We start from the raw sequence: 26,961 nt of genomic DNA on the forward strand, positions 1-26,961 counted from the left end.
TCAGTTCCAAAAGAAAGTGTGCACTTTTTAAGTTTAAATACTTCAAAAAATTCCCCGACGTTTTTGTTTCATTTTTTCATACACTAACTCTCAGGTATAACTCAAAATCTAAAATGCACACCAATTTGTTTACGAACTGATTTAAATTTTGGTACCAAACATTATAAGTTTTCTTGAAAATAACTGAGAAAAAATAACAGAAAACCAAGTGCACACTTTCTTTTGGAACTGAGTGTATATTTAAATGTTATTTCTTGACAAGTTAAGCAGGAAACAAACACTTGAAGATTATTTATGGCTACGCCCATGTAGAAAGTATGAGTCTGCAGTTGTCTCACTCTAAGATATTTATGTCTCCTCCCACTTGTTTATTCCCAGTCTGTCTGTCTGTCCACCCGCCCATCACACTTCGTTTCTGATCAGTAACTTGTGAACCTTTAAACTCCACAGGGCTTATTGAATAGATGGCCCCTATTGTTTTTGGGTTAACTCTATCAAAGGTCAAGGTGACAGGGTTCTGATGATGGAAAACCATTTCGGATCAATAACTTGAGAACTGTAACTTGACCAAGATCCTTGAAACTTCATAGGATGATTGGACATGCCAATTAAATGACCCTTATTGATTAGTAGGTCAAAGGTCAAGGTCACAGGGACCAGAATAGGGAAAATAGTTTCCTGATCAATAACTTATGAACCACTTGACCCAGAACATTGAAACTTAATGAGATGATTGGACATGCAGAGTAAATGACTTCTATTGATCTTGGGGTCAGTTGGTCAAAGGGCCAGAACATGGAAAACCTTTTCTGATCAATAACTTGAGAACCACTTGACCCAGAATTTCGATACTAAATGGGATGATTGGACATGCAGAGTAGCTGACCCCTATTGATCTTGTGGTCAGTAGATGAAAGATCTAGGTCACAGGGGCAAGACCATGCAGAACCATTTCCGATCAAAAACTTGAGAACCACTTAACCTAGCACCTTGAAACTTCAGTCTCAGGATGTTTGGACATGCAGATTAGATGACCCCTATTGATTTAAGGAGTTGTAGGTGAAAGGTCAAGTTCACAGGGCTCTGAGGCATGAAAACTGTTTCCGATCAATAACTTGAGAACCTCCTGACCCAGAACCTTGACACTAATCCTAGGATGATTAGACTTATTTAGTAGTATGTCTTTTCCCCTCCCCAGCTCCCCAAACCAACCATCAGGGTCACTTTTACTTTGGCTCCTGCCCCCTATTGACTTCTTGCCTATAATGACTATGCTTTTGGTAGAGACACATGCTTTTCTACAAAAGCATCTTCTAGTTTAACTAGTTGTTGTTGTTGTTTGATTTCAGGTAACTAAGATGTACTAGCTAATGGTATAGATGCCCAGTCTAGCTTCCTGTGTCAGGCTCTTTTACTTTTAGCCTGCTGGCGGCAAGTGATTCTGCCTTTGCGACCAGTGCAGACCAAGATCGGTCTGCACTGTTCGCTGTTCAGTCAGTAAATTTTCAATGAACATCCCTTTCAATATCAATAGTACACATTTACCGAACTGCGTGTTTTAGGTATGAAATGTGAAATTGAAATGGGTTAGTATATTTTCCCATTCATGACCATGGTTCTTATAGAATACCTAGGGGTAGGATATAACATGTACAGAGGCATTTTCTTTCTGTTCTGGTGCCAGTGGCCCTAGTGGTGACTGTTAATTTTCTTGCATAACCATTTTCTCTATCACAGGAAGAGCTGATAATTATGGCAGATGAGAAAAGTTTGATATAATATCAAAGATGATACTAGTTAAATGCATGTACCTGTACATAAACATGTAATAAGGAATTAAATAATTGAAAAAAAAAAATGAGCTGTAGAAAATCTTCATGAGGATTCGAACCTCAAAACAATTTGATAATTTGCTAGTGGAATCTGCATTTTAACCAGCTTAGCTATTTTGCCACACCATTGTCATATTGGCCAGTTTAAATGAAAGAAATACTGATATTATTATTGTGAGTATTATCAGTTAAAAGGAAGTTGATGTGTCCTCATGTTTGCACAGGATGGGGATTTGATCTTACATTAATTTTGTACTTTAAAAAATGCTAAATGATTTTATCATAAATGTGCAATCACTGTTACTGAAAGATAAAATCAAGTTACTGTGTTTTATGTATACCTGTATGCATGTAGGAATATTATTCAGCATGTGAATTTGTGCACCTGAGAGCAATGTTTTGGATTTCACTCTGCAAGACCATAGTTATGGCCCTTGACATAGTCAAAAGTTTGCATTAAAAAAGCCATAAAAGTTTGCATTCAATGTATCACAAAAAGTATTTGACCAAAAGTAATAAAACATCAGAGGAAGACCAGATTATGGCCCTTGACTTAGTGAAAAATACACATAAAAGTTTGTGCTGCATATACTTTAAAAATATTTCCTCTATGGACCCATATGGAATGATATTTAGGTAAATATTACACAATGCCTGCTGACTGTTACAATTTACTCACTGACACTCCCATTGTGCTTACTGGTATAGTAATCATGCATGCTGGCACCCTTAACACGCTTGTTGACAATCATACCATGCTTGCTGACAATGATACCACGCGAACTTGAAGTTACAACTTCTTTGCTGCTTAGACCCTGATGTCTATATCATAGTTTCATTTGGCAAAATGACAGTGCCGTGTACCGTATTGGAATATTTCAACATGTTATGGTTATACTGGTTAATCTGTAATGCACCAAAGAACAAAATTCACGAAGTGATCAACCAGTAAGGAAAATGTAATCAGGCACTAGGCAAAATAGGAGTAAGCATAATGTCATTTCAAAAGTGTATGTCACATTTTGATAACAGGGGGCGCTATGTTCAAGTGGTCGTGTTTTTCCGTACTTTGAATAATTATTTGCCGGAAAGATTATCGAGGATATCCGAATATGTATAGAGATCTTACAATAGTTACTTCCCCTTTTTGCAAATCGCCATTTGTCTTAACTTTATTATCCCCAGCGGATGAAATCGGGAGGGGGGTATTGAAATGGCGTTGTCCGTCCGTCCACAGCCATTTCTCAGTAACTAGCAGGTAGAATTTCATGAAACTTGAAATAAACATGAACCAACATACTGCGATGATGCCCTTCACGTTTTTTTTAGATTGGTCAATTTCCCTTAGAGTTATTGCCCTTGATTTAATGAAAAATGCCCAAAAATATCAGTCCGCAGCCATTTCTCAGTAACTATTGGGTAGAATTTCATAAAACTTGACATAAACATACACCAGCATACTGCGATGATGCCCATCAAATTTTTTATCGGATTGGTCAATTTTCCTTAGAGTTATTGCCCTTGATTTAATGAAAAATCTACATCTGCAGCCATTTCTCAGTAACAAGCTGGTAGAATTTCATGAAACTTGAAATAAATATGAGCCAACATACTTCGATGATGCCGTTCATTTTTTTTTTTTAATTGGTCATTTTTCCTTAGAGTTATTGCTCTTTAATTGTTTAAGAATCTACAGATTTGTACATAACAAACCAACCCATTGGTAGAATTTCATTAAACTTCTTTCATTCTTTTCCATGAACATTTAGTATAAACATGTGAAGTTTTGTACCCACACCTGGTCACCACCTTGCCTTGGTCACCAACCCTCCCCCCCTCCCCCCTCCCCCCCCCCCCCCCCCCCCCCCAAAAAAAAAAAAATCATTCCTTTTTAATTTTTTTTCAAACCTTCCATGAATATTTATTAGCATGCAGGGTTGTATCATTCCCCCACCTCACTCTCCACTCGGTCTTGCCCACCACCCCAATCATACATCCCCATCCCCCACCCAGTTTTTTATTTTTTTTTTTTTTTTTTTTTTTTTAATTTTCCATCAATATTTATAATCAACAGGTGAAATTTTGCACCCTCACCAGCGTTCGACACTAACTTTTTTGCCAGGTATCCCAAAGGAATACCTGCTGGGAAATTTAGGAATCCCTGCTGAAAATTAGGAGTCCCTGATAACAAAATGTGGTAAGAACATGAAAAAACTAAAATCTAACAAACACAACTGTTTACAGTACTACATGTAATTTATTTCCACTTTATTTCCATTTTACATCAATGACAACAATAGCTTGTATGACTTTTGCTGTAAAAGAATAATGTCATTTCTGTCCAGGTCCTCTTCCCCCTCATCTTCACCACCATCGCACTCCTCTGCCATTTGTTGTAGTTTGTCTAAATGTATGCCGCCTAGTTCATTCCCCCTTATAACCCCCTTATTTGTAATCATTTTTTTGATAATTCCGAAGTCTCCCTTAAATAAAAAAAAAATAAAAATGTTCCGACCTACCTACCCTAATTTTTTGAGCATGTTACCAGATACAAAGATTTTTTAGGCCTTATTAATGCAACTCCCACAGACTTTATCTAAAACTAGTACTTTGGTCATAACAGATTTTCTTAAACATTTCATATTTTAGTTGTTTTATTTTGCACATTGCCTAAAAGTGGTGGGGTTTAGTGTTTGCATGCTTTTTTTATTAGCAAATTTTTCTAAATAAGAGCTGCTTTGGCAACAGTGATCATATTTTTCGTAAATGCAGACGTTTTATTGGCTTTTTATTTTAGTTTGTACTAGAAAAATCTTGTAAGAAATGATAAAAATGTTCGAAAATGTCGGTCTAGAAAACGAGTGACAAATACGAAAAACAAAAGTAACAGTTAAAGTTCTTGAAAAGAGAACTGTTTTAACTTTATTTTCTCATTATACCACGTATAATTTCTGCTTATTTAATTTGTTTTGCCCAAACAAAGCCTCGGCAACGATAATAAATTTGTTATAGACCGTAACGGCCGACCGGCTCATGTAATCGTATCGAGCACACAAAATGATGGTACAAACACGATAATCTAAGGTTGCATTGTTTATCAATTAATTTGTAAACATTGATCATGACAAGGCATATTGTACTAAATACAAACCTCGAGATAAGCAAGTGTCATTTGGCGCGTGGCGTGACTGACATCTGTCGGTAGCTAATTAACATACGACGCTCCGCCTACTGCCATATTTCCGCTTGTACCGGAAATATTGAAATTCACTGGGATTTTGATTGACAGGGGGCAGAACTATCGAACTTGGAACGCATCTAAGTAAATTTCCGCGAGTCAAGCCGACGCACGTGCCGTAATTTATGCGGGTAAAATACGAGTTTTTCTCGATTTTCGCGGGTCAAAACCCGGGACCTCGGGTCAACTGAACGCCCTGGCTTAGCAAAAGACCGATGTTTGAGCGAACAAGACTGGGGAATTTCATTTTTTTAGAATCATATTTTATCTGAAAATCAAGAGTCCCGACAGAACACTGAAATTGTGAACTTTAGGATCCCTTGCGGATTTTTGGTGTCCTCGGGATCCCGGGACACCGTTAGTGTCGAACGCTGCTCACCCGGTCCCCCCCCCCCACACACACACACCAAAAAAAAAGCATTCATTTTCTGTTAAAATGATTTTGACGAAATTATTTGCTTCTTAGTAACATCCTTAACTTTTTGCCAGAAATATTTTTTTTGCTATTCCTCACCTCAAGCCCTTTCGGCGGGGGATACCAATTCATCGAATCTGCATGTTTATTTTTAATGTTGCGTTTATTTACAAGTGACGTGTTATATAAATGGAAGACTTACAGTTTGAAATGCCTGAGATTTCACAAATTAAACTGGCTGTTAAGGACAGAATTTTGCAGATTGCTAATAATGTGTCAAACTGTCATTTTGAACATGTAGAATATGAACTTGAGTCAGTGATGACTGTTTTGACTCTTAGCCAAGAGCTAATTAAAATCCGTTATAGGCCGGATATTCCCGTTACCTTTCGTGAAAACTACGAACTTGCACCCCCTGGTATAAAAATATGACGCGCAATGTTGCACTTTACATTATGCTTACTTTCAACTTGCTTAGTGGCTGATTGCATTTTTCATATCATGTGGTCATATCGTCATAATCGTGTATTTTCTTCTGTGAGCATTGTAACTGTGCAATGTTGCTCATATACAGTCCCGGCATGTTGAAATATTCCAATACGGTACACGGCACTGTCATTTTGCCAAATGAAATTATGATATAGACATCAGGGTCTAAGCAGCAAAGAAGTTGTAACTTCCAGCACGCATGGTATCATTGTCAGCAAGCATGGTATCATTGTCAACAAGCGTGGTACCATTGTCAACAAGCGTGTTAAAGGTGCCAGCATGCATGATTACTATACCAGTAAGCACAATGGGAGTGTCAGTGAGTAAATTGTAACAGTCAGCAGGCATTGTGTAATATTTACCTAACTATCATTCCATAGACCCACATTTAGTTGTTGTTCAGTGTTCAGCATTTGCATATGGAAGTGGGTGGAGTAAGCAGTTTCAATGTCAAGTTGTCTTCAGGCTAGTTTGATCTTTCAGATTTTCAAATTTGTTTCAACAAATGTAATCATTTAAAAGTGTAAAATATATGACAGTTCACATTAAGAAAAAAATGTGAGATTTATATTAATTTTTTCATAGCCATTTAATATTTTACAGTAATTATTCAAGTCACATAATTATCTGTTTCATCATTATGGTTATGTATTGTTTTATATTACATACTTCATGAACACACATTAGTAGATTAAACTGACTAGGCCAGTCTTATTTATGTTTTTCCCCACTTGCACTTTGTGCACAGGTAGGTCAAAATATACCCAAATCAACTGTACCCATGTTTTCTCATTCCCTCTTAAATTGTTTCTAACATAAAAAGGTAATTTCTATTTTAAGTTTGTGTCCATTTCAATCTTCACACTCAAAAAAAAAAAAAAATCAGAAAAAAATTCACTTGCAGCCTCGATTTTTCCAGAGAAAATATCTGATGAACAATTATTTAGTTTGTTGTAGCCTTACAAGATCTGCCCATTCATGGGTTTTGGTCAATGTTGGACTTATTTAATGGTCATAATATCACAGTGTATCATGTAAATAATTTATTTAAAGGCATTTAACTTATTTGACAGTTATCATGTATGTTTATGCTGATAAAATGCCAAACTATTTCAATGTTTAAGTTAGTTTTAATTATATTTAGAGACAACATGCTTAAAATTTGAAAATCCTGGCACAGGTTGTGAAAGTTCGGTTACTGGGCCAGATTGCATGGTGTATTGGTATGATATCAGGGCCATTAGTTATAGTGAGAGTTCATTGCAAAATGATTGCGACACATCTACTATTTCCTGTTGACTAAATTAAAAGAGAAAAAACTATTTTACTTTAACCCTTCGTTACCCTGCTAAATTACTTAAATGGACTGGTCCATCATTCAATTTGGGCAGTACCATTTGATATTCGAAGGGGTGTTCATTGAAAATTTACAGACTGAAAACCATTACGAAAATGTTCATTATTGCCATTGTAATACCACTGTCAGTGTATCGTCAGTTTGTTACCAGTATAATGTCAGTCTATTGGCATATTATTGGTCTGCTATTACCAGTTATTGATAACTGGAACCAGTGCATTACCCACTTAATGCATGCTCTGACAACGGAATGGTGAAAATCCTAACACAGAGTGAAAATAATCTGACAACAAACTGAATGTTAAAGTGCATAATGATCCGAGACATCATCAGAAGAGAATATGATTTAACAAAAAGTTTAAAAATTTATTCATTAATGAAAATGTATAACAACTGATATCAAACTGATTTCACACTGCCAACAAACTGACTTCACACATGTACAGGCACCTTTGAATTTTCCAGATTATTGTCAGATTAAAACCAGACTATTGTTAGGTCTGGTAACAATCTGACAACAAACTGGCAACAAAATTGGACTGAAAAATAAAATTGCTGGTACTAAACTGGCAATATATGGCAATACACTGACAAAAAAGTATCACTCACTCATTGTGTTAATCTTACTTATTTCCCCTAGGAAAATTGTCTATATTACCATTGTATTGTCATAGCATTGTCAGTGTATGGTAAGTTTGTTTCCAGTTTAGTGCCAGTACATTGGTTCTTTTATATTTATCTTTAATTTGTTATGAATATTAATGTTAAACTTAAAACCTTCATTTGCCTTTGTGTCAATTTTATTACAAATTAAGATTTGCGATATTTCATTTATAAATAATAGTTATACTATGTACAGTCAATATTGTGGATGCGACCACGTGTCCTCAACGACTGTTTTGTCTTTAACGACCACTTTGAATTTTACTATTAAAATATTTGTGCTAAACGACTTTTGTCTAACGCGACCAGCGACCACTGATTTTTGGCAAAATTGACTGATCTTTTTTTGTTAAGCGGCTGCTAAAATTTAACTATGTTCATATTAAAACACTGCCGCCGATTAATTATGAGAGCGTGTTGACACTTAATTCTTGATTGCAAAAGGTTAGAACTGTAAGTAACATCTGATGGGATCCTGCAATCACTGCATAATTATTAGGGAGAGACCGATATGACCAATCACATTTGTCGTCGTTTTTAAGATCCGTCCATTTTTTTCCAATAATAACTTGACCTTGATAAATAAGGAAAATCCCATATCGTGCTGTACATGTTTTTGTACTCAATATTGTAAGCTATCCTTTGTGTAATTGATTGATCTTGAATATGTCTAAACGGAAAGTGTTAAAGTTGGATGATAGAGCTCGTGTGTTGGAATTAAGTAAGAACAAAAGTGCTCATAGAATTGCTGAAGAAATGGGCGTAGGAAAAACCCAGATCCAAAACATTCTGAAACGGAAAGCAGAAGTGTTTGAGGATATTGAAAACAATGTTTCAGGTGATCGTAATCGTGTGAGGAGAGTAACTGTTCACGAGGATGTAAACAATTTGGTATATGAGTGGTTTGAGGACATGACTGCCAGGAGAATGCCCGTGTCTGGGCCTATCTTGTGCACGCAAGCTCTTAAGTTCATGAGTGATCCTGGGGACATTAACTTTAAGGCATTGACGGGATGGCTTGCTTTGTTCTTGAAAGGTAATAACATTGTGTTGGGGACAATGTCTTGGGAGAGGGGAGATGTCAATAAAGACACGGTAACTGACTGGAAATCAAAACTCCCAACAGTGTGTGATGGATCTGATCCAAAGGATATGTTCAATATGGATGAGACTGGTTTGCTCTCAGTAAAGGACAGGATAAGTGGCTTGATAACATTATTGATTTGCAAGACATGTTTGTAAGTTGCCGTGCAGAGACTCAATGTAAGCAGACCAGAATTCATGAGTTTTTTGAAAGGAAATAAAAACTTGGAACTGACATAACTTACAGGCAATTGCAAGTTTGAAATTCAACTTCATTACAACAAGAAAACTGTTGTGTGTAATGTAATGAAATCATTTTAGATAGAAAATGGTGATATTCAGCTGATTTTATCGAAGTAAAACACACACTTTATTACACTTTAAAGTTTTACTGATGTATGTAAATATTTCATGCATACGTTAATCTTTATTTTGAAACACTTGCATAAAATAAAGAGAATTTTAAATTATAAAATTGATATGAATAACATGTATTTTATCTGCATCATTACCCAATGTATCTCTTACATACACCACGTGAAAACTTAAGTCCAATATATTATGCCCAATTTCCGTACTTTGTCCTAAGAGACCGTTGTCTTAAGAGACCACTTTTTGCCTGACCCTTGGGTGGTCTCTTAATGCAGGATTGACTGTAATATTGAAATCAAAGGAAATTTGACCAAGATTATGGTAAATTATAGCTTGTTTAATTTTTCAGTGAAAATACATGACTTTTAAATTTTCTGTATCTGTTTAGCACAAATAGTTGTTAAGAACAGATTCTGTGTTACAGTGAAAACAAATAACTGTAAAATAATGAAAAAGAACCTTTACAATGTGCACATCAATGCTGGAAAACTATTTAAAACGGAAAATCATTTTGAAGGGAACATTTAAATCAATTTTCAGCCATTTTTATAAGATGTCTCGTAATATTTTTTTGTTGTGAATATTGCTAAGATGGATATATTGCCAGTGTATAACCAGTGCATTGTCAGTATGTGCTCTGCAACGTACTGTCAGACAGACAGAAAATCCATACCATTGTGAGGTCAGATGCTATTTGAAACAAATCTTGTTAATTATACCCAGTGTGTTGCCATTCTGTAACCAGAAACTGACAATACACTGACACTAGTGCCAATTTATTGCCAGAAACGGAAGTTGTAGTGACAGTATCATACCAGTTTGTTGCCATCCAATAGCCAGTCTGTTTCTAGCTTCCAGCCAGTGTGTTGCCATTGTCATGCCAGAAACCAGTTTTGTAAGAGCGACCAGTACAGACCACGATCAGCCTGCACAGATGTGAAGGCTGATCTTGGTCTGCACTGGTTGCAAAGGCAGAATCATTTGCCGCCAGCAAGCTAAAGGTTAATAGTTCTTAAAAAGTGAATCCGATTAACCATGGTCAAACCATGGTTTCCTTATCAAACTATTATTAAACCATGATGTGACCATGGTCAGCTATTATTTGGTTATTCCATCTTGATCTAACTTTGGTCAGACCTGCACACCATTGTCCACTGACTGAAACATTGATTCTGGACATGGTTTGGCAATTGTGCCAATTGTTGTAATTACTAAACTTAGGTCATGTAACCATTGATTAACTTGTTTCCAGCTGGGTTGACTAGATTAACATTCCTTAGCAATAATTCATTTTTACTTGTTCCTGTAAAGTTAATGTTTTGGGTCAGTTAAAAACTGGTTTTATTATTGGAACAGTAACAGAAAAACATTACTCCACCCGAAATTTCACACAATAATCTAACTATTACTGCCAACATTTATAATAGTAATTAAGCCACTCTGGTTTTTTTTTTAGACCAGTAGAGGTAATTGACCTCCGTTTACATTTGAATTTAATGAACACCCAAATATAAACCGCAACAAGGTCAATGCTGTATTAAAATCGTGGAAATAATAGGTGCAGAAAGGTAAAACTTGAACTATGAAAGTACAGCTTGCATTAAAAAGAAGAAAAAAACAATTTGATATTTATATACTTGATTCGTTCATTATATACACACATTATTTCTTGTATGCAGTCCCTGTTTTGGTAGTTGCTCTGCCTCCCTGAATGTGGGAAATCCATAGTAGGCGGAACAATGAATACTCATTAAATTTGTACTACTTCATGATAACATTCATTATGATAACATAACATTATAGTTCTAACATCTTTTTTATCCAATGACAAGCGAAGGATTTTCAAAAAAGTAACCAACTTATTTTCATATTATTTCATAACTGATTTTAATACAGCATTGACAGGGAAGTGCACTAATTGTTGCTGTTTATATATAACCAGATTTTCCTATTGTTCATTAAATTCAATTGTAAACTAGAGGTCAATGAACCTCTACTTGTCTAAAAATAAACCAGAGTGCATAAAGTTAAACCTGTATATTATATTTTCATTGAATAAGAATGTAGTATTGTGTTCTACAAACAACTCGATAATACTATAGGTATCGCACTTTGAAATGTAAACAAACAAAATAGAAGCATAAATTGAAGTCAGTACACTACGTTTAAGGTATTCTCGTTATACTTTTTCGCCGGGAGTTCAATTCTCAGATCAGTTAAAAAATTATTTTTTAACTGTATTTAGTTTCTTTTTTTTTTCAATACAATTCAATGAAAACAATGCGAGTTGGTTAATGTAGTACTAACTTGTTCAGTAACTTATATTGTCCATGTTAACACGTAATTATGTTTAAAACACTTCTTCTTTACTATGATCTAATGTTTTCGAAGCATTCTTGAATGAATTAGAAACCAGAGAAAACCGAACCTACACAATGTATGTAAATTAGATACAAAATAAAAAAAATTATTGGACGGATGCAAGGTTCAAACCATCAAAACTACCATACCAGCTTTGGTAATACAACGGATGTTTTTCAGAGAACGTACTGGCAATAATGCTTTTTCTTAGTCATGGCATTGTTTACCTGCTATTCTGGCACGGTCTTCTGAAGTAATGGAGAAAAATGCTTAGATTTGATTGGAAACAAAGAGTAACAAGTATTCCATAATGTTCAGAGCACATCTTATGCTGTTTGCCATCTCTGACCATAATTTCCAAATAACTGAAAAAGACAATTTTCTTACCAAAACTGCTATCATGTGTACTGATCCAGTTTTTCAAGGTAACGATTGGACTTGGTGATTACTATCAACCACATTACAACGTGATGTACATCTTTTGCCAAAATAGTCCCCTGCTTGCACATCTTTGGATGGCTGAGGAACCAGCAGCAAAAGAACATGTCACATTTATAAATCACTAGTACATCTAAAGCAGTCACTCACAGTACTTACAGTTCTACAATTTCATTTGATATACTTCTTGCATTTGCCCACTATCGGAGTTTACCACGTCTTGTATCTGTGACAAATTGTTGTCATATTGTGGCAGCTTTTTGGTCACTTTGGAGCGCAATTTCAGAATTTCCCATAGAAAAACTGCGATTCAACTTGCGAAATATTCTGATTCCTATCAACATGTTACAACTTCTTTAAGAGTGTGTAGAGGAGTTATTCTATACTCTACACAGAATTTGGTGTCGATAAAAGTATTTATTTCAAGAGTCCATGATTTATTGAGACAACCCTTATAATAATAGATCTTTGTATAATAAATTTAGTTCAACGATCATCGCTTTCCTGCTGATTGCACTAAAAAGAGAAAAAACTTATTGTATGATGTTATTTTTGGTATTGAGCCGTCAGCACTTCTGGAGAGATGGGTCCAATTTAAGTTGCATTTTATGAATTTCTGACATAGATGTAAATTCACTTTCTTTCAATTTATTGATGACTCAGTTGGTTGCAAAACACTAAGCATAAGTGATATACTCAAGTTGGCATTTAGGCCGGATGACTCGATGATATATAAAACACTAAGTATAAGTGATATACTCAAGTTAGCATTTAGGCATATACAAAACGCTGAGTATAAGTGATATACTCATGTTAGCATTTAGGCATATACAAAACACTGAGTATAAGTGATATACTCAAGTTAGCATTTAGGCCCGATGACTCAATTATATACAATACACTAAGTATAAGTGATATACAAATCTTGTCCAGTTCAGTTGACATGATATTACAGTATCACTTTTAGTATTGAACCAAAATTGATTTCGCCTTGTGGTGGTGTATTTGTGCATGTAATAGTAAAACAATGTTTTACATATAATCATCTATAAGGATCTGCATGAGGTCTTGGTACTTAATTAGAATTTCAAATTGCATTCGAATGTGCGGCTTTTATATAACATAAATTTCATTTTGATATAAAGGTTACATGTAGCATCTTCATTACAATCGTCTACTCCCATGTTGGTACACTTTACTTGTGAACAGTACTTCATAAATCATGTTGATACAGTGTGCTTGACAGTTTCATACAAAATACATAATGTGTTGCATTTTGAAGAACTATAAATATTAATTATATTGTGGTGAGACGGAAATAATGGGAGTAGAGACTGACAGGCCATTGTGCAATGTGCATATATGTCTGACAATAACCATTTTTTATGCAGCTTGACCTTTTTGTGTGCAGTTTAATAGGCTCCCAAACTGTGTTCAAAAATACTTGAATAAAAAAATTAGGGAGGGCATTTATTCTGTTTTCTACTATTTTGTCACAAAGACATTTTCATTATAGCGGATCATCTGTATTCATTGATAGAAAGAAATCCACTGGCGCCAGATCAGAAAGAAAATGCCTCTGTATATATAATACCCTACCCCTTGGTATTCTGTAAGAACCATGGTCGTGAATGGGAAAATATACTAACCCATTTCAATCGCGTATTTCATACCTAAAACACGCAGTTCAGTAAATGTGTACTATTTATATTAAACAAGTGGTAATTTATCTTCCATTGTGTACCGGTCACATTTCTTCAATACTTTTTATCTTAGAAAAACAATGTGTAGTTTACTGTTTTTCAACGTTAAACAAAAAAACTTGCTTGAACTTCCCTGGTGAAGTTCCGTTCTAGATTACAAAACCATTCTGATTGGCTGATGTAAAAATGTATGTCAGTCGTCATTTTACTACACGTGTACGCTAAAATGTTTAAATGCAGTATAAATGTGCAAAATGAATTAAATAAACAGAATAGATGTATACCAATGTATGATTTCAAATTCAAAATCATATACAAGATGAATTTCATTCATCATTTCGAGTCTTATCGTAAAACTGTGAATATATTGCATTCTGTTTTTGTTTGTTTACATTTCGCTTAACATGTGCACACTGCCGTGACCTCTAGACCGGATGTTCATTAGGGGAGTTCACACAAGTTTTTTCTGTAACGTTGACTAAAGCATAAAATATATGGAGCATCTCTGCAATATGGAATATTGAGACAATGTGACTGGTGCACGATGGAAGATAAATTATCGCTTGTTTAATATCAATAGTACACATTTACTGAACTGTGTGTTTTAGGTATGAAATACGCGATTGAAATGGGTTAGTATATTTTCCCGTTCACGACCAGGCCAGAGTTTTTTTATTTTTCGTTTTACGGGAGCGCCGGTCCTAAATATTGCAAAAGTGGAATAAAATTAAAATTCATTTTCCCGAGTTTTATTTTATTTTTCCGCCGGTCGGTTGTTTACAGCCCCAAAGAAAATAAAATTAGTGTATTTTCACCTGGACGTAATTTCACAGGAAGGGAGTTTAACGCGTGCAAAATATCGTGTTTTGCCGTACATTTATCGGCATTAACAGGGTGTAAAATTCCACTCGCCTGCTCGCATTGGCGAGTTAAGTCTGAGTAGGACGAGTGGACCTCGCTGTGTACTCGACCGATCGGGCGAGTGGTTTTTTTACGTCCTTACTTTACCAAAATTCAGAAATTACATCTACAAAACGTCAACAAACTTTTGAGATGGTTCAGTCGCTACCTGGATTGACTGGAATTTACCCGCGAATCGTAAAGATATCAAAACGTCATGCCGGTAATTTTCCATTCCACAAGCATGTGTGACCTATCGTAACATCTAATTTACATCGACACGTACACAAAAACTGTGCGTAGTGCATTCATTTTTTAATATTTTCGCTTCAAGTTTTCAACACCCCTTGAGAAATAATACTTTTTGAATTCTATAATGATTTTAATAAGATATTGACAGAAATGTAGGCAGAATTCTATAAAAACGGTCGAATTTTCATATAATCATTTGTAAAAATTCAAACAGCGCGATCTTAGTTACTTATTTCTTTCTAAAAGTAAATAAATGATTAATACTATGGGCTTAAAATTCAGACTTTTGACCAGAAAGTACAAAAAACAGAATAAAAAAATCTTAAATAATGAAAAAGCGGCTGCGTTTACAATACGTGGAGTAAGACGATTTTTGGCAAACAAATTTCTGTTAGTGCGGCAGAATAGGTTACGTGACCTCGTGAACGTAAGTAGAAATGCGATTTTAAAATAAAGCAATGTGATGTCACTGCGGTTTTTAATAAGTTTTAAATGAATCTTTGTACATGTATTTTTTTTGACCAACAATTTAAAAGTTTTTCTTGTCAGACAATAATGTAAATTCCTTGAGGGCAAATAGGTCACAGAGGTAGGATATCCACTATAGTAACTATTGTTTGAGACATTTACCTTTTATACGGGATATAGCACATTCGCTTTTGATAACAAATTAAAGAAGAAATTTTTTATTGACAGTGATATGTCACATGGCGCGAAAACATGACGTAATGCCATGACAATCTCGAGCAAAAATACCGCTTTGATCTCCGCTTCAGATGTCATGATACTGACACACTTCTTTTAGCTCTTAGAGGGGGTGTAAATTGATCATGAAAACAAAGTCAACATTACTTAGTTTATCACTGAATAATTACCGATAATCTTTAACGTTTTTTTTTCTCTCTTTCTACACGGGTGGATGGACGATGATTGTGTCCAAATATTTTTAGACACTTTTCAAAATATATATTTTTCGGGAAATAATACTATTGTACATAATACTCCTTTCATAAAAGTGACAGTATTAAAAGTATTAAATTGTCTAAAGATTGTCTTACTCACATTTTGTTTTCAATAGATTCAACTTACAAGTTTGCCATAGACAGGCAATACAATATCAAAGGTGCTTTGACATCAAATTTTATTCAAAACATTAGTTGTTTGCAGAACAAATAAATGTTTGTAACAGCAGATTTTTTTTACATTTTTATTTCAATGGTGACCCCTCACACTTTACACAGGCTTGGGACTGTCTGGCATAAAGCAGCTGGTAGTGTTGGCAAAATCCCAGACAGATGGTCCATTTCTTTTGTAACTTCAATAGAATTCATAAGTGTATAAAGAATAATAAAGAATACTTTTTATTGGAGACAATATTTTGACAAAAAGTGATGCAACTTCAGTACTTGAACTTAATGTAGTATAAAAAGGTGCAAATTACAGAAGCAACTTCAGTACTTGAACTAAGTGTATTATAAAAAGGTGCAAATTACAGAGTTAAATGAGGTAAATTTTCAGATTACTTTTTGCTAGATTATCTTTCGTTTTACATCACTGAAAAAAAAAATCTTGCCCTCTGCACTGTGACTGTTATTCAAAGTTATTAAATACTTTATTTTGCTGATAAAATCCAGTATATTATGAGCTGGCATAAACTGTAAAGTTAGCTCGTTAAAGATGATACTGGTGAAAGATACATATTATGTATAAAAAGCAGAGGTTACACAGCAGAAGATGCAAGCAAACCAAACCACCAAAACTACTACACTACTAAGCCACTTTATACCAGAGGTGTTTAGTCTCTACTTGCTGTCACTGAAATTTACTGTGGCTGTTGTAACAGATAAAATAATTTTTGTCTTCCACTTAAATTAAGTAAAACAAGCTTTCTGAATTTTAAAGACATGCCAGTGTGAGTTACAGTGCCTGAAGCAGTTTATTCACAAGCATGCATGAAAATTTTATTCAATTCATCCTGTATAAATGGCTTTAATAGTCTTAAAACATAACAATACATCACAATATTAAATACTGGACACAAACACAAGTAAACAAAACTTGAAACGAAAGTTCATCAAAATAAAAAAATTCTTAAAAAATTCTATTTTATTTTTATTTTTTTCCGAGATGCTCGCTTTCAAGCTTTTTATTTTTATTTTTATTCCCTCCTCCCCCTGCTCATTTTTCAAAAATCTCCCGTAAAATGAAAGATAAAAAAACTCTGGCCCCATGGTTCTTATAGAATACCTAGGGGTAGGGTATAACATGTACAGAGGCATTTTCTTTCTGATCTGGCGCCAGTGAAGAAATCCATGCAAATTAAGACTTGCATTCATTTTACATGATGGGCAAATATACATTGGATATAGCCCAACTAGAGATAAATAAACAAATCAACCATTATTTTTTTACCCCTAGAGGCAAGATCTTGCTCTGTAATTGTTTCAGAACTACTGCACAAACCCAGTTTTGTTCCTAAAGTTCCTATATAAACTTTAGATTTTGACTTGTTTTTACACAAAATTTAGTATGCAGTACAGTCTAACCTGTCTTAAGCAGCCAGCAAAGGGAAGCAGACAATTTGGCCGCTTAAGCCAGGTGACCGCTGATCGAAGGTGCAGCCAGAATATGTATTTTTCAGACTTCTGACCAGTCTATAGCCTTTAGGCCCATTTCTTTTTGGGTTTTCCATTATTATTTTGCCAGGATACAATGACGTGCACTGCCTTCGCAATACGAATGGTCTTCTTAGCAATCTAAAACTCCGGCGTGTTTTTTACTACAAAAATTGATACAGACAATTTTCCAAAGTTCTACAAAACAAGTTTGTTTACATTTTTCGCCATTTTGGTAAGGGAAGCTACTCTCGGCGCTTATTGTCTACGCTAAATCTAAGATTGCCGTTACGTTCCGTAAAAGATATAGTGGTTTATATTTTTTTCAAAAACAAATAATTTCGTATAAATTTAATAGTATTTTGATGACAGAAGTATAAAAAAATCACAAATATTATGCTACTAATTAGTTATCGAGTACTATCTTTAACCGAGGTCAAACTGTGAACAACAAAATTGACACGAGGTGACACGCTAATTACCGATAATTACTGGCCATTTGATCATAACAAAAGGGGATTACACCTTTGGTCATCAGTTTTAATTGAGAAGCTCATGTCATTTTGTCGTTCTTGTGGTGAAGTCACGCGAAACTTAACAACCACGTGCTTATCTTCGGCGATTATTGCCTAAAAATAATTGGTTTTGGAAATAAAATGGCCGCTGAAAGGGGTCAAATACGGCGGTCGGGAGGCAATTTCGGTGGCCGCTGGCCGCGGACGGCAGGTGGCCGCTGAATAAAGTGATAAAATAGAGGAAAATCCGTCGGGGGCGTCATAAAATGGCCGCTGAACGGAGGTGACCGCTGATCGGAGGTGACCGTTAGTACAGGTTAGACTGTATGTTGATTTTGACTCTCTGATAACTGGAAGTTTGATTATATTAAATCTTGGGTAATTTAGCATCAGCTGCATTGCTTTGTAACATAATGATACTCAGTTTTGACACAGTTTGACCTAGAGTTCGATAAAATGTCCTCAATAAAAAGTCCACAAAGTCATGCTTTAATTTGAAGATGAAGGTTGATATCATATGATTTAATGGCATTCCCTTCTCCTTACATTTCTTTTCCATGACCTTTAACCTTTAGCATGCTAGATAAATTGTCATCTGCTGGAAATGTCGTCTGCTAAAATTGTAAAGTTCATTCAGTTTGCTCCAAAATTGGAAGAAATATTGTCAGAGTAGCAAACAGCTTGGAACCTGATCAGACGCCGATTTAATCGGCGTCTGATCTGGTTCCAAGCTGTTTGCAAAGGCTGTTAAATTCGCCTGCAGCAGGCTAAGGATTAATTAAAGCACTATAAAACTGCTATTCAGATTTCAAATTTTAAATTCTTTTACTAATATCCAACTAAGTTGTTAAAAAAAAGAACATTGTCTAAGTAAAATGATACCAATTTTTTTTAAACAGCAACATCATTCAGCATTACATAGATATCACTCTTAGATAAGATATAAGATATTTAACCCAGACATCACAGTGTGACACGTTTGTCACCTTTGGGGATCCTTTTGGACCAGGTTTAAACCAATAATTCTTCTATTATTTCTTAAAAGAAGAGCTATTTATTGGACAGGACCAAATAAACTTTTACAGATTGCATGGTGGTCTTTGATTTAAGTAGAAGTTTTAAACAATTATGGATTTTGTGTGGGTCTGTGATTTAAGGATTACAAAATGTATGTCTGCTTTACTGATCCTGCTTGAGATTTCCCCCAAAAAGATTACAGAAATTGTATTAATAATGTCCAAATTTAAATTGTATCTCCTTGACCATCTGTAAATCTATGTATCTAGACAAGTGATGAATAGCCAGCAAATAGCATGTCCAACTGGTCTTTGTTTAAATGTGCTGTTTAGTTGTAAGACCTCACAAAGGTATGATTGACATTGGTTGGCTCTGTTGTACATAGCAGTATTGTACCACTGGTCATTCCGTCTGTCCTCTTCTTGTTCCCATCATATCTGTGTCATATATATACATACACTTTGCTTTGCCATTAAGAAGATGTGCTAATTTGCATGAGACCCTGGTCACAAACTCAAAAGGTCAATGTCATACTTAGAGGTCAAAGTTTTCATAGGTTTTTCATTACTGCTGCTGCTTTGCCATGTTTTAATATATTTTGAAAATACATGACAGAACTGTTCTCTGTAACTTGACAGTATCCCTTAATTCAGTAAGGAACATTAAATTTAGGTGCTTGCCATGCCATAATTGTTTTGTATGTAAATCTATGAAGGTAATACTTTGTTTGTGCTGGGATAGTGTATTACTTGCAGTTTCATGACTGTTGTTAGATCAGTTGTCAGGTTCATTACGTAAAGGTAACACAGGTGTGGTGCAAACTTTCACTTTTTCCTTTTGTTTGTCTCATTTAATTGCAAGTTGGTAATGTTAATTGTATGATATTGTAGATGATATTTAACTTTTTTTGTTTGTGTATTAATTTGAGTTGTATAACATCCATATTATGATGATGAAGTTTTCATGAACAGATGTCCAATTATGCTTGACTTGCCACATACACAGACAAAGCAGTATTTGTGGAAAAGCCATTTTAACTTCATTGTTTTGTTCTTGTTTGAAACCATCTTGACTTCTAGAATTCTTTCATGTGAAGAAGCAAACCAGCTGGCTTTAAGGAGGTTGTAATGCTAACCATGTGCCTGCTAATGGCTGAAATAATGCTTGGACAGGCACCTGCCATCTTCTACCACCATTAAAGCTGGAAAGTTGCAATGTGACCTATAATTTATATAATAATGTCAGTTAAACCAGCAAAAAAGAAAATTGTCTATTTCAGGTGAAGTGGAGACACATGAGGCTTTTAGGAAACATTTTGATGAACAGGTATCATTGTATAAGTTAATCAACGTGATAACATTGGTAGAGTTATCAGGGAAGGAGAAAGTTATCGGGGATGCTTACATCGACAACGTGCTCAAATATAACTCTCAGGATGTCACCTATGTTACATTCGATTTCCACGAATATTGGTAAAAATTTTATGTTTTAAAGTAGTTCCATAAAATTAATGTTACTGTTACTAAAAAGTATTAAAACAGTTTTGGAACATTATCAGGATTTTTTATGCTCCTTTATGGTAAAATCCAAAGATAATGAATTTTAAAAATCAACAGTTTTACATGGGTTTTACAATTTAATTATTGAAAGTGTTAGTCTTTGCAGTTTTGTGGCAGCAGCTGAAGGATTGTTGATGTTTCTTCTCATTTAGAAAGGGGACTTAATGCATTTTGATTCCCCTAAAAAATTGCTTTCCAATTTCAACAAGTAAATTAATGCATTATTGACCCTATCTTAGTACAGTAAGATGTTTTGATTTCTGCTGTGCAGCTCACTAGATTGATTTAAAACTTGGTATGAGGCATGGTACAAAGCTTAAGTGATTACATCATTGATTTGTTGTAATTGAAGAAAGATAACCAATGAATTGACTATTGAACTTTATAATTGGTTTTAATTTTAATTTGTTTCAGCCGTGGAATGAAGTTTGAGAATGTGTCTGTGTTGACAACGGGGATTAAAGATATCATTAAACACATGCGATATTGCTGGTAAGTTAGCCTTCAGCCTGCCGTCGGCAAGTGATTCTGCCTTTGCGACTAGTGCAGACCAGGATCAGCCTGCACGTCTGTGCAGGCTGACCTTGGTCTGCACTGTTCGCTATTTAGTCAGTAAATTTTCAGTGAACACCCCTTTGAATGATAAGTGGTGCTGCCCAAATTGAATGATGAACCAGTCCATTTTAGAAAATTAGCAGGCTAAAGGTTAAGGGAATCATTATTGTTTTTGCCCAGTCCATGGTCACACTTTCTGATCAATAACTGGAGAACCATTTGAGCTAGAACCTTTATTCTTGCACACCAGACTGGCGTTTCCGGTGATTCTACCCATGCCAGCAAAACCCATCTGGCACCCCCCATGCCAGATGACTCTCGTGCTATTAATGGCAACAAGTGGTTCATGCACTGATAATATATTGTTTATGTAAAATACGAAAAAAGCAGGTACCTTGATAGTTTCTCTCCATTGCTTATAGTATATTTCTCGATTCAAAAAACGTTAGTTTACCATAAAAACATAACGTTACCTTACAAATGACAAAACTGAAGTGGAACTTTGTTATTGTGCGTAACGCAAAACATAATGACGTCACTTCTGCTTATGGACGTTAATTTCCCGTGCTTTTGTGTTTATTCTCCATTATAAGAAAGAGTGCTATAAAGAAACTACTTCTACCTTTTGTAAAATACGGTATGCAAGAAAAAGGTCTGCCAGAATAAAATGCTAACATGTATACGATATGCAAGAAAAAAAATCAGTCATGTGTTTACGAATCGGATGGAAATATCTGTCCCTTGGGCACCTGGGCATGGGCGGTAATTCGGCAAGCCTCATTACCGCCCAATGCGCAGGTGCCCTTGGGACGGATATTTCTATCTGATTCGTAAACACATGACAGATATTATTAAACTTAATATGATGGCAGGGCTTATGGAGCAGATGATCCCTATTGTTTTGTGGGGTTTATCCATCAAAAGTCAAGGTCACGGGGGCCTGAACTTGGAAAACCATTTTCAATCAATAACTTGAGAATCACATGACCCAGAATGTTTAAATTTCATAGGATGATTGGACATGCATAGTAGATGACCCTTATTGATTTTGGGGTCACTCTATTGAAGGTCAAGGTCTCAGCAGCCAGAACATGGAAATCAATTTCCAGTCAGTATCTTGAGAGCCATTTTACCTAGAACCTTCAAACTTCATAGGGTGATAGGGTTACAGAGTAGCTGACCCCTGCTGTTTTTGGGGTCACTCCATCAACGGTCAAGGTCACAGGGCCATCCGTCCATCACACTTCATTTTCGAGCAATAACTGGAGAACCATTTAACCTAGAAACTTCAAACTTCATAGGATGGTAGGACTTACAGAGTAGATGACCCCTATAATTTTTTGGGTTACTAGACCAAAGGTCAAGGACACAGGGGCCTGAACATGGAAACTTGTTTCTGATCAGTAACTTGAGAACCACGACCCAGAATGTTGAAATTTCATAGGATGATTGGATATTTAGAGTAGATGACTCCTATTGATTTTGGGGTCACTTGATCAAAGGTCAAGGTCACAGGGACCAGAACATTGAAATGGTTTCCAGTCAGTAACTGGAGAACCATTTGACCCAGAACCTTCATACTATAGGATGATAGGACTTACAGAGTAGATGACTCTTATCTTTTTTGGGGGGTCACTGAGGTAAGGTCAAGGTCAAAGGGACCTGAACATGGAAAACCATTTCTGATCAACAACTTGAGAACCACTTCATCCAGAATGTTGAAACTTCATAGGATGATTGGGCATGCAGAGTAGATGACCCCTATTGATTTTGGGGTCACTCGATCAAAGGTAAAGGTCACAGGGGTCTGAACATGGAAAACTGTTTCCAATTCATAATTTGAGAGCCACTAGGCCAAGAAAGTTGAAACTTAGTGGTATAATTCAACATGCCAAGTAGATGATCCCTATTGCAGCCAACCATCAGTGTCTCTTTGAATTTCGCTTCTGTTCTCTAATGACTTCTTGCTTATTACAACTATGCATTTTGGGAGACATGCACTTTTCTACAAAAACAACTTCCAGTTTACTCTTGAGCCATTAGTTATAATGTGATATTCAAAAGTAGGTGATTTTGATCAAGGGATAAGCTAGACTTCTGAATTTGAACTGCAGATGTTGATTATCGTGGTATGTATTTCTTGCAATCAAAAATTACTTTCTTGAGTCTTGAGCCATTAGTTATGATGTGATATTGAACAGTAGGTGACTTTGATGAAGGCAAAAGCTTAACTTCCAATTTTGAACTGCAGATGTTGATAATCTGCATGTAGCATGTATTTATTGCAATCAAAATTTACTTTCAGACATTCCTTAACCATAATTTGGATATAGAGTGCAACCTGTGCTTGGGAGATTGAAATGTGTTTGTTGTATAGAGGTCCCTGCTCTGAAGATGTATAATGCACTAAGCAGTGTTCCTAATTTGAAGGAAATACCCTTGTAGGCAGGCATTGATGGGGATTAGATTGAATTTAATTGTAAGGAAACAAAAAGATGCCATATTGTTCAGTATAACAGATACATGTATAATAGAAATTTATTAATAAAATGTTTATTTTACCAAGGGTTGACAGGAAAGGTATGATCTGTGAACAGAGGGGAGTTTTCCGAGTCAATTGCGTGGATTGCCTAGATCGTACAAATGTTGTTCAGACAGCCATTGCAAGAATTGTCATGGAAACGCAGGTAACTTTTTCAGCTAGAGCTCAGTAATTGTCTATGACAGTTAACTTGAATTAGTGAAGGTTTTCTACTTTTCAGTTTGACTGTTGAAAGTGTAGCAAGGGCTTACCTACTTACCTTTGTGTTAGCATCCACGTCCAAATTTTGATCCATTTTCCAGTTTTTACTGTCTTTGAAATTACTTGACTGATTTGCTTTCAGGTGAAAACATCTGTTTTCTCATTGACATGTAGTCATTATATATGAAAATGTCCATATCTCTTATAGTAATTTTTCATGAATTATGTCCCTGTTCCAGTTTACCCTCTCGAACTTCCATTCATACCACTTACCTTGATGTTACTTTGAATGGTGTTTTGACACTTCCTATGAAAAGTGCCTTGCAGATTTTTTCACTTTGTCAGTGTTCATTGCTTAGTATTTTGGAGAAACCTCTTCATTTGACTGGAGTGTCTTCCTTTCTTTTTTACCCTGATCCAAAAGAATTCAGCAAAGTGGCTAGTTTTGTTATGCCTATTGTGATAGTGCTGGGCCTGTCATCCAGTGTTACTTTTTTTTACTTTAAAAAGCTTCTTCTCACGAACCTTATGATGAATCTTCACCAAACTTGATTATAAGCATCCTTGCGTAGACCTCTATCATTTATGTTTTAATGTTTCTGTTTGCCATCTTTTTGTTGTTGCTAATTTGTTGAAATTGTTCCACTTGCCTCCTTTTAGGGGCAGCCATAGTTAAAAGTAAAAAAAACAACATATAAACAACTTCTTTTAATGAAATGCTTGGTGGAACATTACAAAATTTAGCCTACAGCACTTTTGTATGGTCTTTTCTCAATCATTAGCATCGACTATCCGAAGAATATTCTGAGTCATTCTACTCGATCTGGCATCGGCGTCTCACCTTGGTTAAAGTTTTGCATGCAAGTACGTATAGCTATCATTTAAAGGCTATAGCTTTGAAACTTATTTTTTAGCTACACTATTCGGAGAATAGGGGGGCTCTGCTACTCGCCCTGGCATTGGCGTGACCCTTCTTGGTTAAAGTTTTTCGGCAACCTTTGTTTTTCTGTCATATCTTTGTTACTATTGCTTATATCTTACTGTAACTTCACATAAACATTGTCCAGTATACAAACAATGTATGTTTAGGGGCTGAGCCCATTATACCCAAGGTCAAGGTCACCAAGCTGTTATACTTGGGTTATTTTTAAGGTTCTGTTTGGTTGCCCATAGAATTATTCTGATTCGTCTAAAAAAACATGGCCGCCAGAGGGCATGATCACTTTTCATCAACAATTTCTTTAAACAACATCTCCACCAAAACCACTGAATTGATTTTGATGAAACTTTACACAAATGATCTCTGGGTAGCTCTCCTTCAAAAGTTTTTAAATGGTTCCAGTTCATTGAACACTTTGGTTAAAAATAGGTTTTCAGCTTTCAGAATTTAAAAATCATCTTTTCTGAAGATATAATTGCTTTGATATTTGTCATGTGATATTAGGGTTTGACTCTCTACAATAATTTTCCAAATTATTGCCCTCAGGGCAATATAAACTAATGGTTTGCAAATATTCATATTTCCGTTGGCTCTTAAACAAGTTTAGGATTGAGCAATAAAAATCAAGATATGAATATCATAAGTATATTAATATATTCATAGAGTGTACAGTTTAGCTAACAAAGCAGTTTTTTCTTTGATAACATTCGTCTTCTGTCTTCCTCATTTCCGTTTAAAATCAGGAAGACTTTTGTGCTGTATGTTTTATGGTGTCATTTTCATTTCCTGAAAGATACCTTCAGTGTCAGAATAAATACGATACAGTAGAAACACCTTTTTTTTCACAAAGAACCTGTGATAAATTTGAAGATGAGGTTAACAAGATGAGAGATATATGATATGGTGTTTGTATCAACAAAGAAGCCTGTCTGGTTTCGCACAGGAAGTCAAGATGAATTCTGTCTCTGATGATTTGACAGAACATAAAATATCTAAAATCATTCATAGTCTGTCTGATTCATGTGGAACTAGTTGATAATTACAGGGAACAGATGCTCATAATTAGATGAAAATTAGTGTGAAAATGTAGGGATAATGCATGTTTTTTCGTGTTATAACATCTGCAGAATCACGAGGGACTGGTTGGTGCCCGAGCCTGTTAGGGCGAGGTTACTATCGGTTCCCAAGGGATTCTGCAGATGTTATAACACGAAAAGAACATGCGCTAAGGCTATTCTAGCATAAAACACGTAAAAATCAAGTAAATGAATATATTGTCCCTCAACATCATTCAATTTCTTTGAAATGCACAGGAGTGTCTACATTGTTTTTTCACGTTGACGTCATTTCGTTTTGAATTATCCGTTTTGGGGCCGTAATATGTTTAAGCTTTGCCACGGAACGCACATATATAAAAAGGTGTTATAACAGCACATAAGTGCGAGAATCTCTCTGTTAACACATGTTTCCTCACTTGTTAAAACACCCCCGAAAAGTGACAGTAACAGTAGTTTTATGCTAGAATGCTTCTTTAAAAGATTATCACCTAAATTTTTCATGAAATTGTTCAGTTTAGAGGAATTGTTACATCCTTTCAAATATATCCACAAAAGAACAATACCCTACTCATATATATAGGAATTAGGAAGAAAATCTCTAAATCCCTTTATTCCTAAGATAGAAAAGACAGTAAAGTTTACAATTCAAGTAAAACTTCAAAAAAAAAAAAAATATTCGAAAATAATCACCAGATTTTTGATATAATATATATATAGCTATTTGAGCATATTTAATGAAAAATGTTATATATACCTGTATACACATTAGTCAAAAATTATCTCAGGTTTACAAAAACTGTTTATATTCAATATAACTTTTATATCTGATTTCTTTGTATCTAATCATTTGTGTAAA

The 26,961-nt window shown here is 35.2% G+C and overlaps 2 protein-coding genes across 2 annotated transcripts in view; both read left to right on the forward strand.

Annotated features, from left to right (window-relative positions):
• Positions 1-26,961, forward strand: part of LOC123546584 (uncharacterized) — an 81,587-nt gene that overhangs the window by 2,866 nt on the left and 51,760 nt on the right. The window contains exons 2-4 of the mRNA XM_045332997.2: positions 20,530-20,722; positions 21,224-21,301; positions 23,931-24,051. Coding sequence (XP_045188932.2) covers positions 21,231-21,301; positions 23,931-24,051 — 192 coding nt within the window. The 5' untranslated portion in view covers positions 20,530-20,722; positions 21,224-21,230. The remainder of the gene's footprint in view (positions 1-20,529; positions 20,723-21,223; positions 21,302-23,930; positions 24,052-26,961) is intronic.
• On the forward strand, positions 8,661-20,726 carry LOC123545992 (tigger transposable element-derived protein 4-like). The gene is made up of 2 exons (XM_053550427.1): positions 8,661-9,168; positions 20,530-20,726. The coding sequence occupies exons 1-2, from the start codon at positions 8,661-8,663 to the stop codon at positions 20,724-20,726; spliced, it is 705 nt and encodes a 234-aa protein (XP_053406402.1).

The sequence above is a fragment of the Mercenaria mercenaria genome, chromosome 9 (assembly GCF_021730395.1).
Source record: "Mercenaria mercenaria strain notata chromosome 9, MADL_Memer_1, whole genome shotgun sequence".
NCBI lineage: Eukaryota > Metazoa > Mollusca > Bivalvia > Venerida > Veneridae > Mercenaria > Mercenaria mercenaria.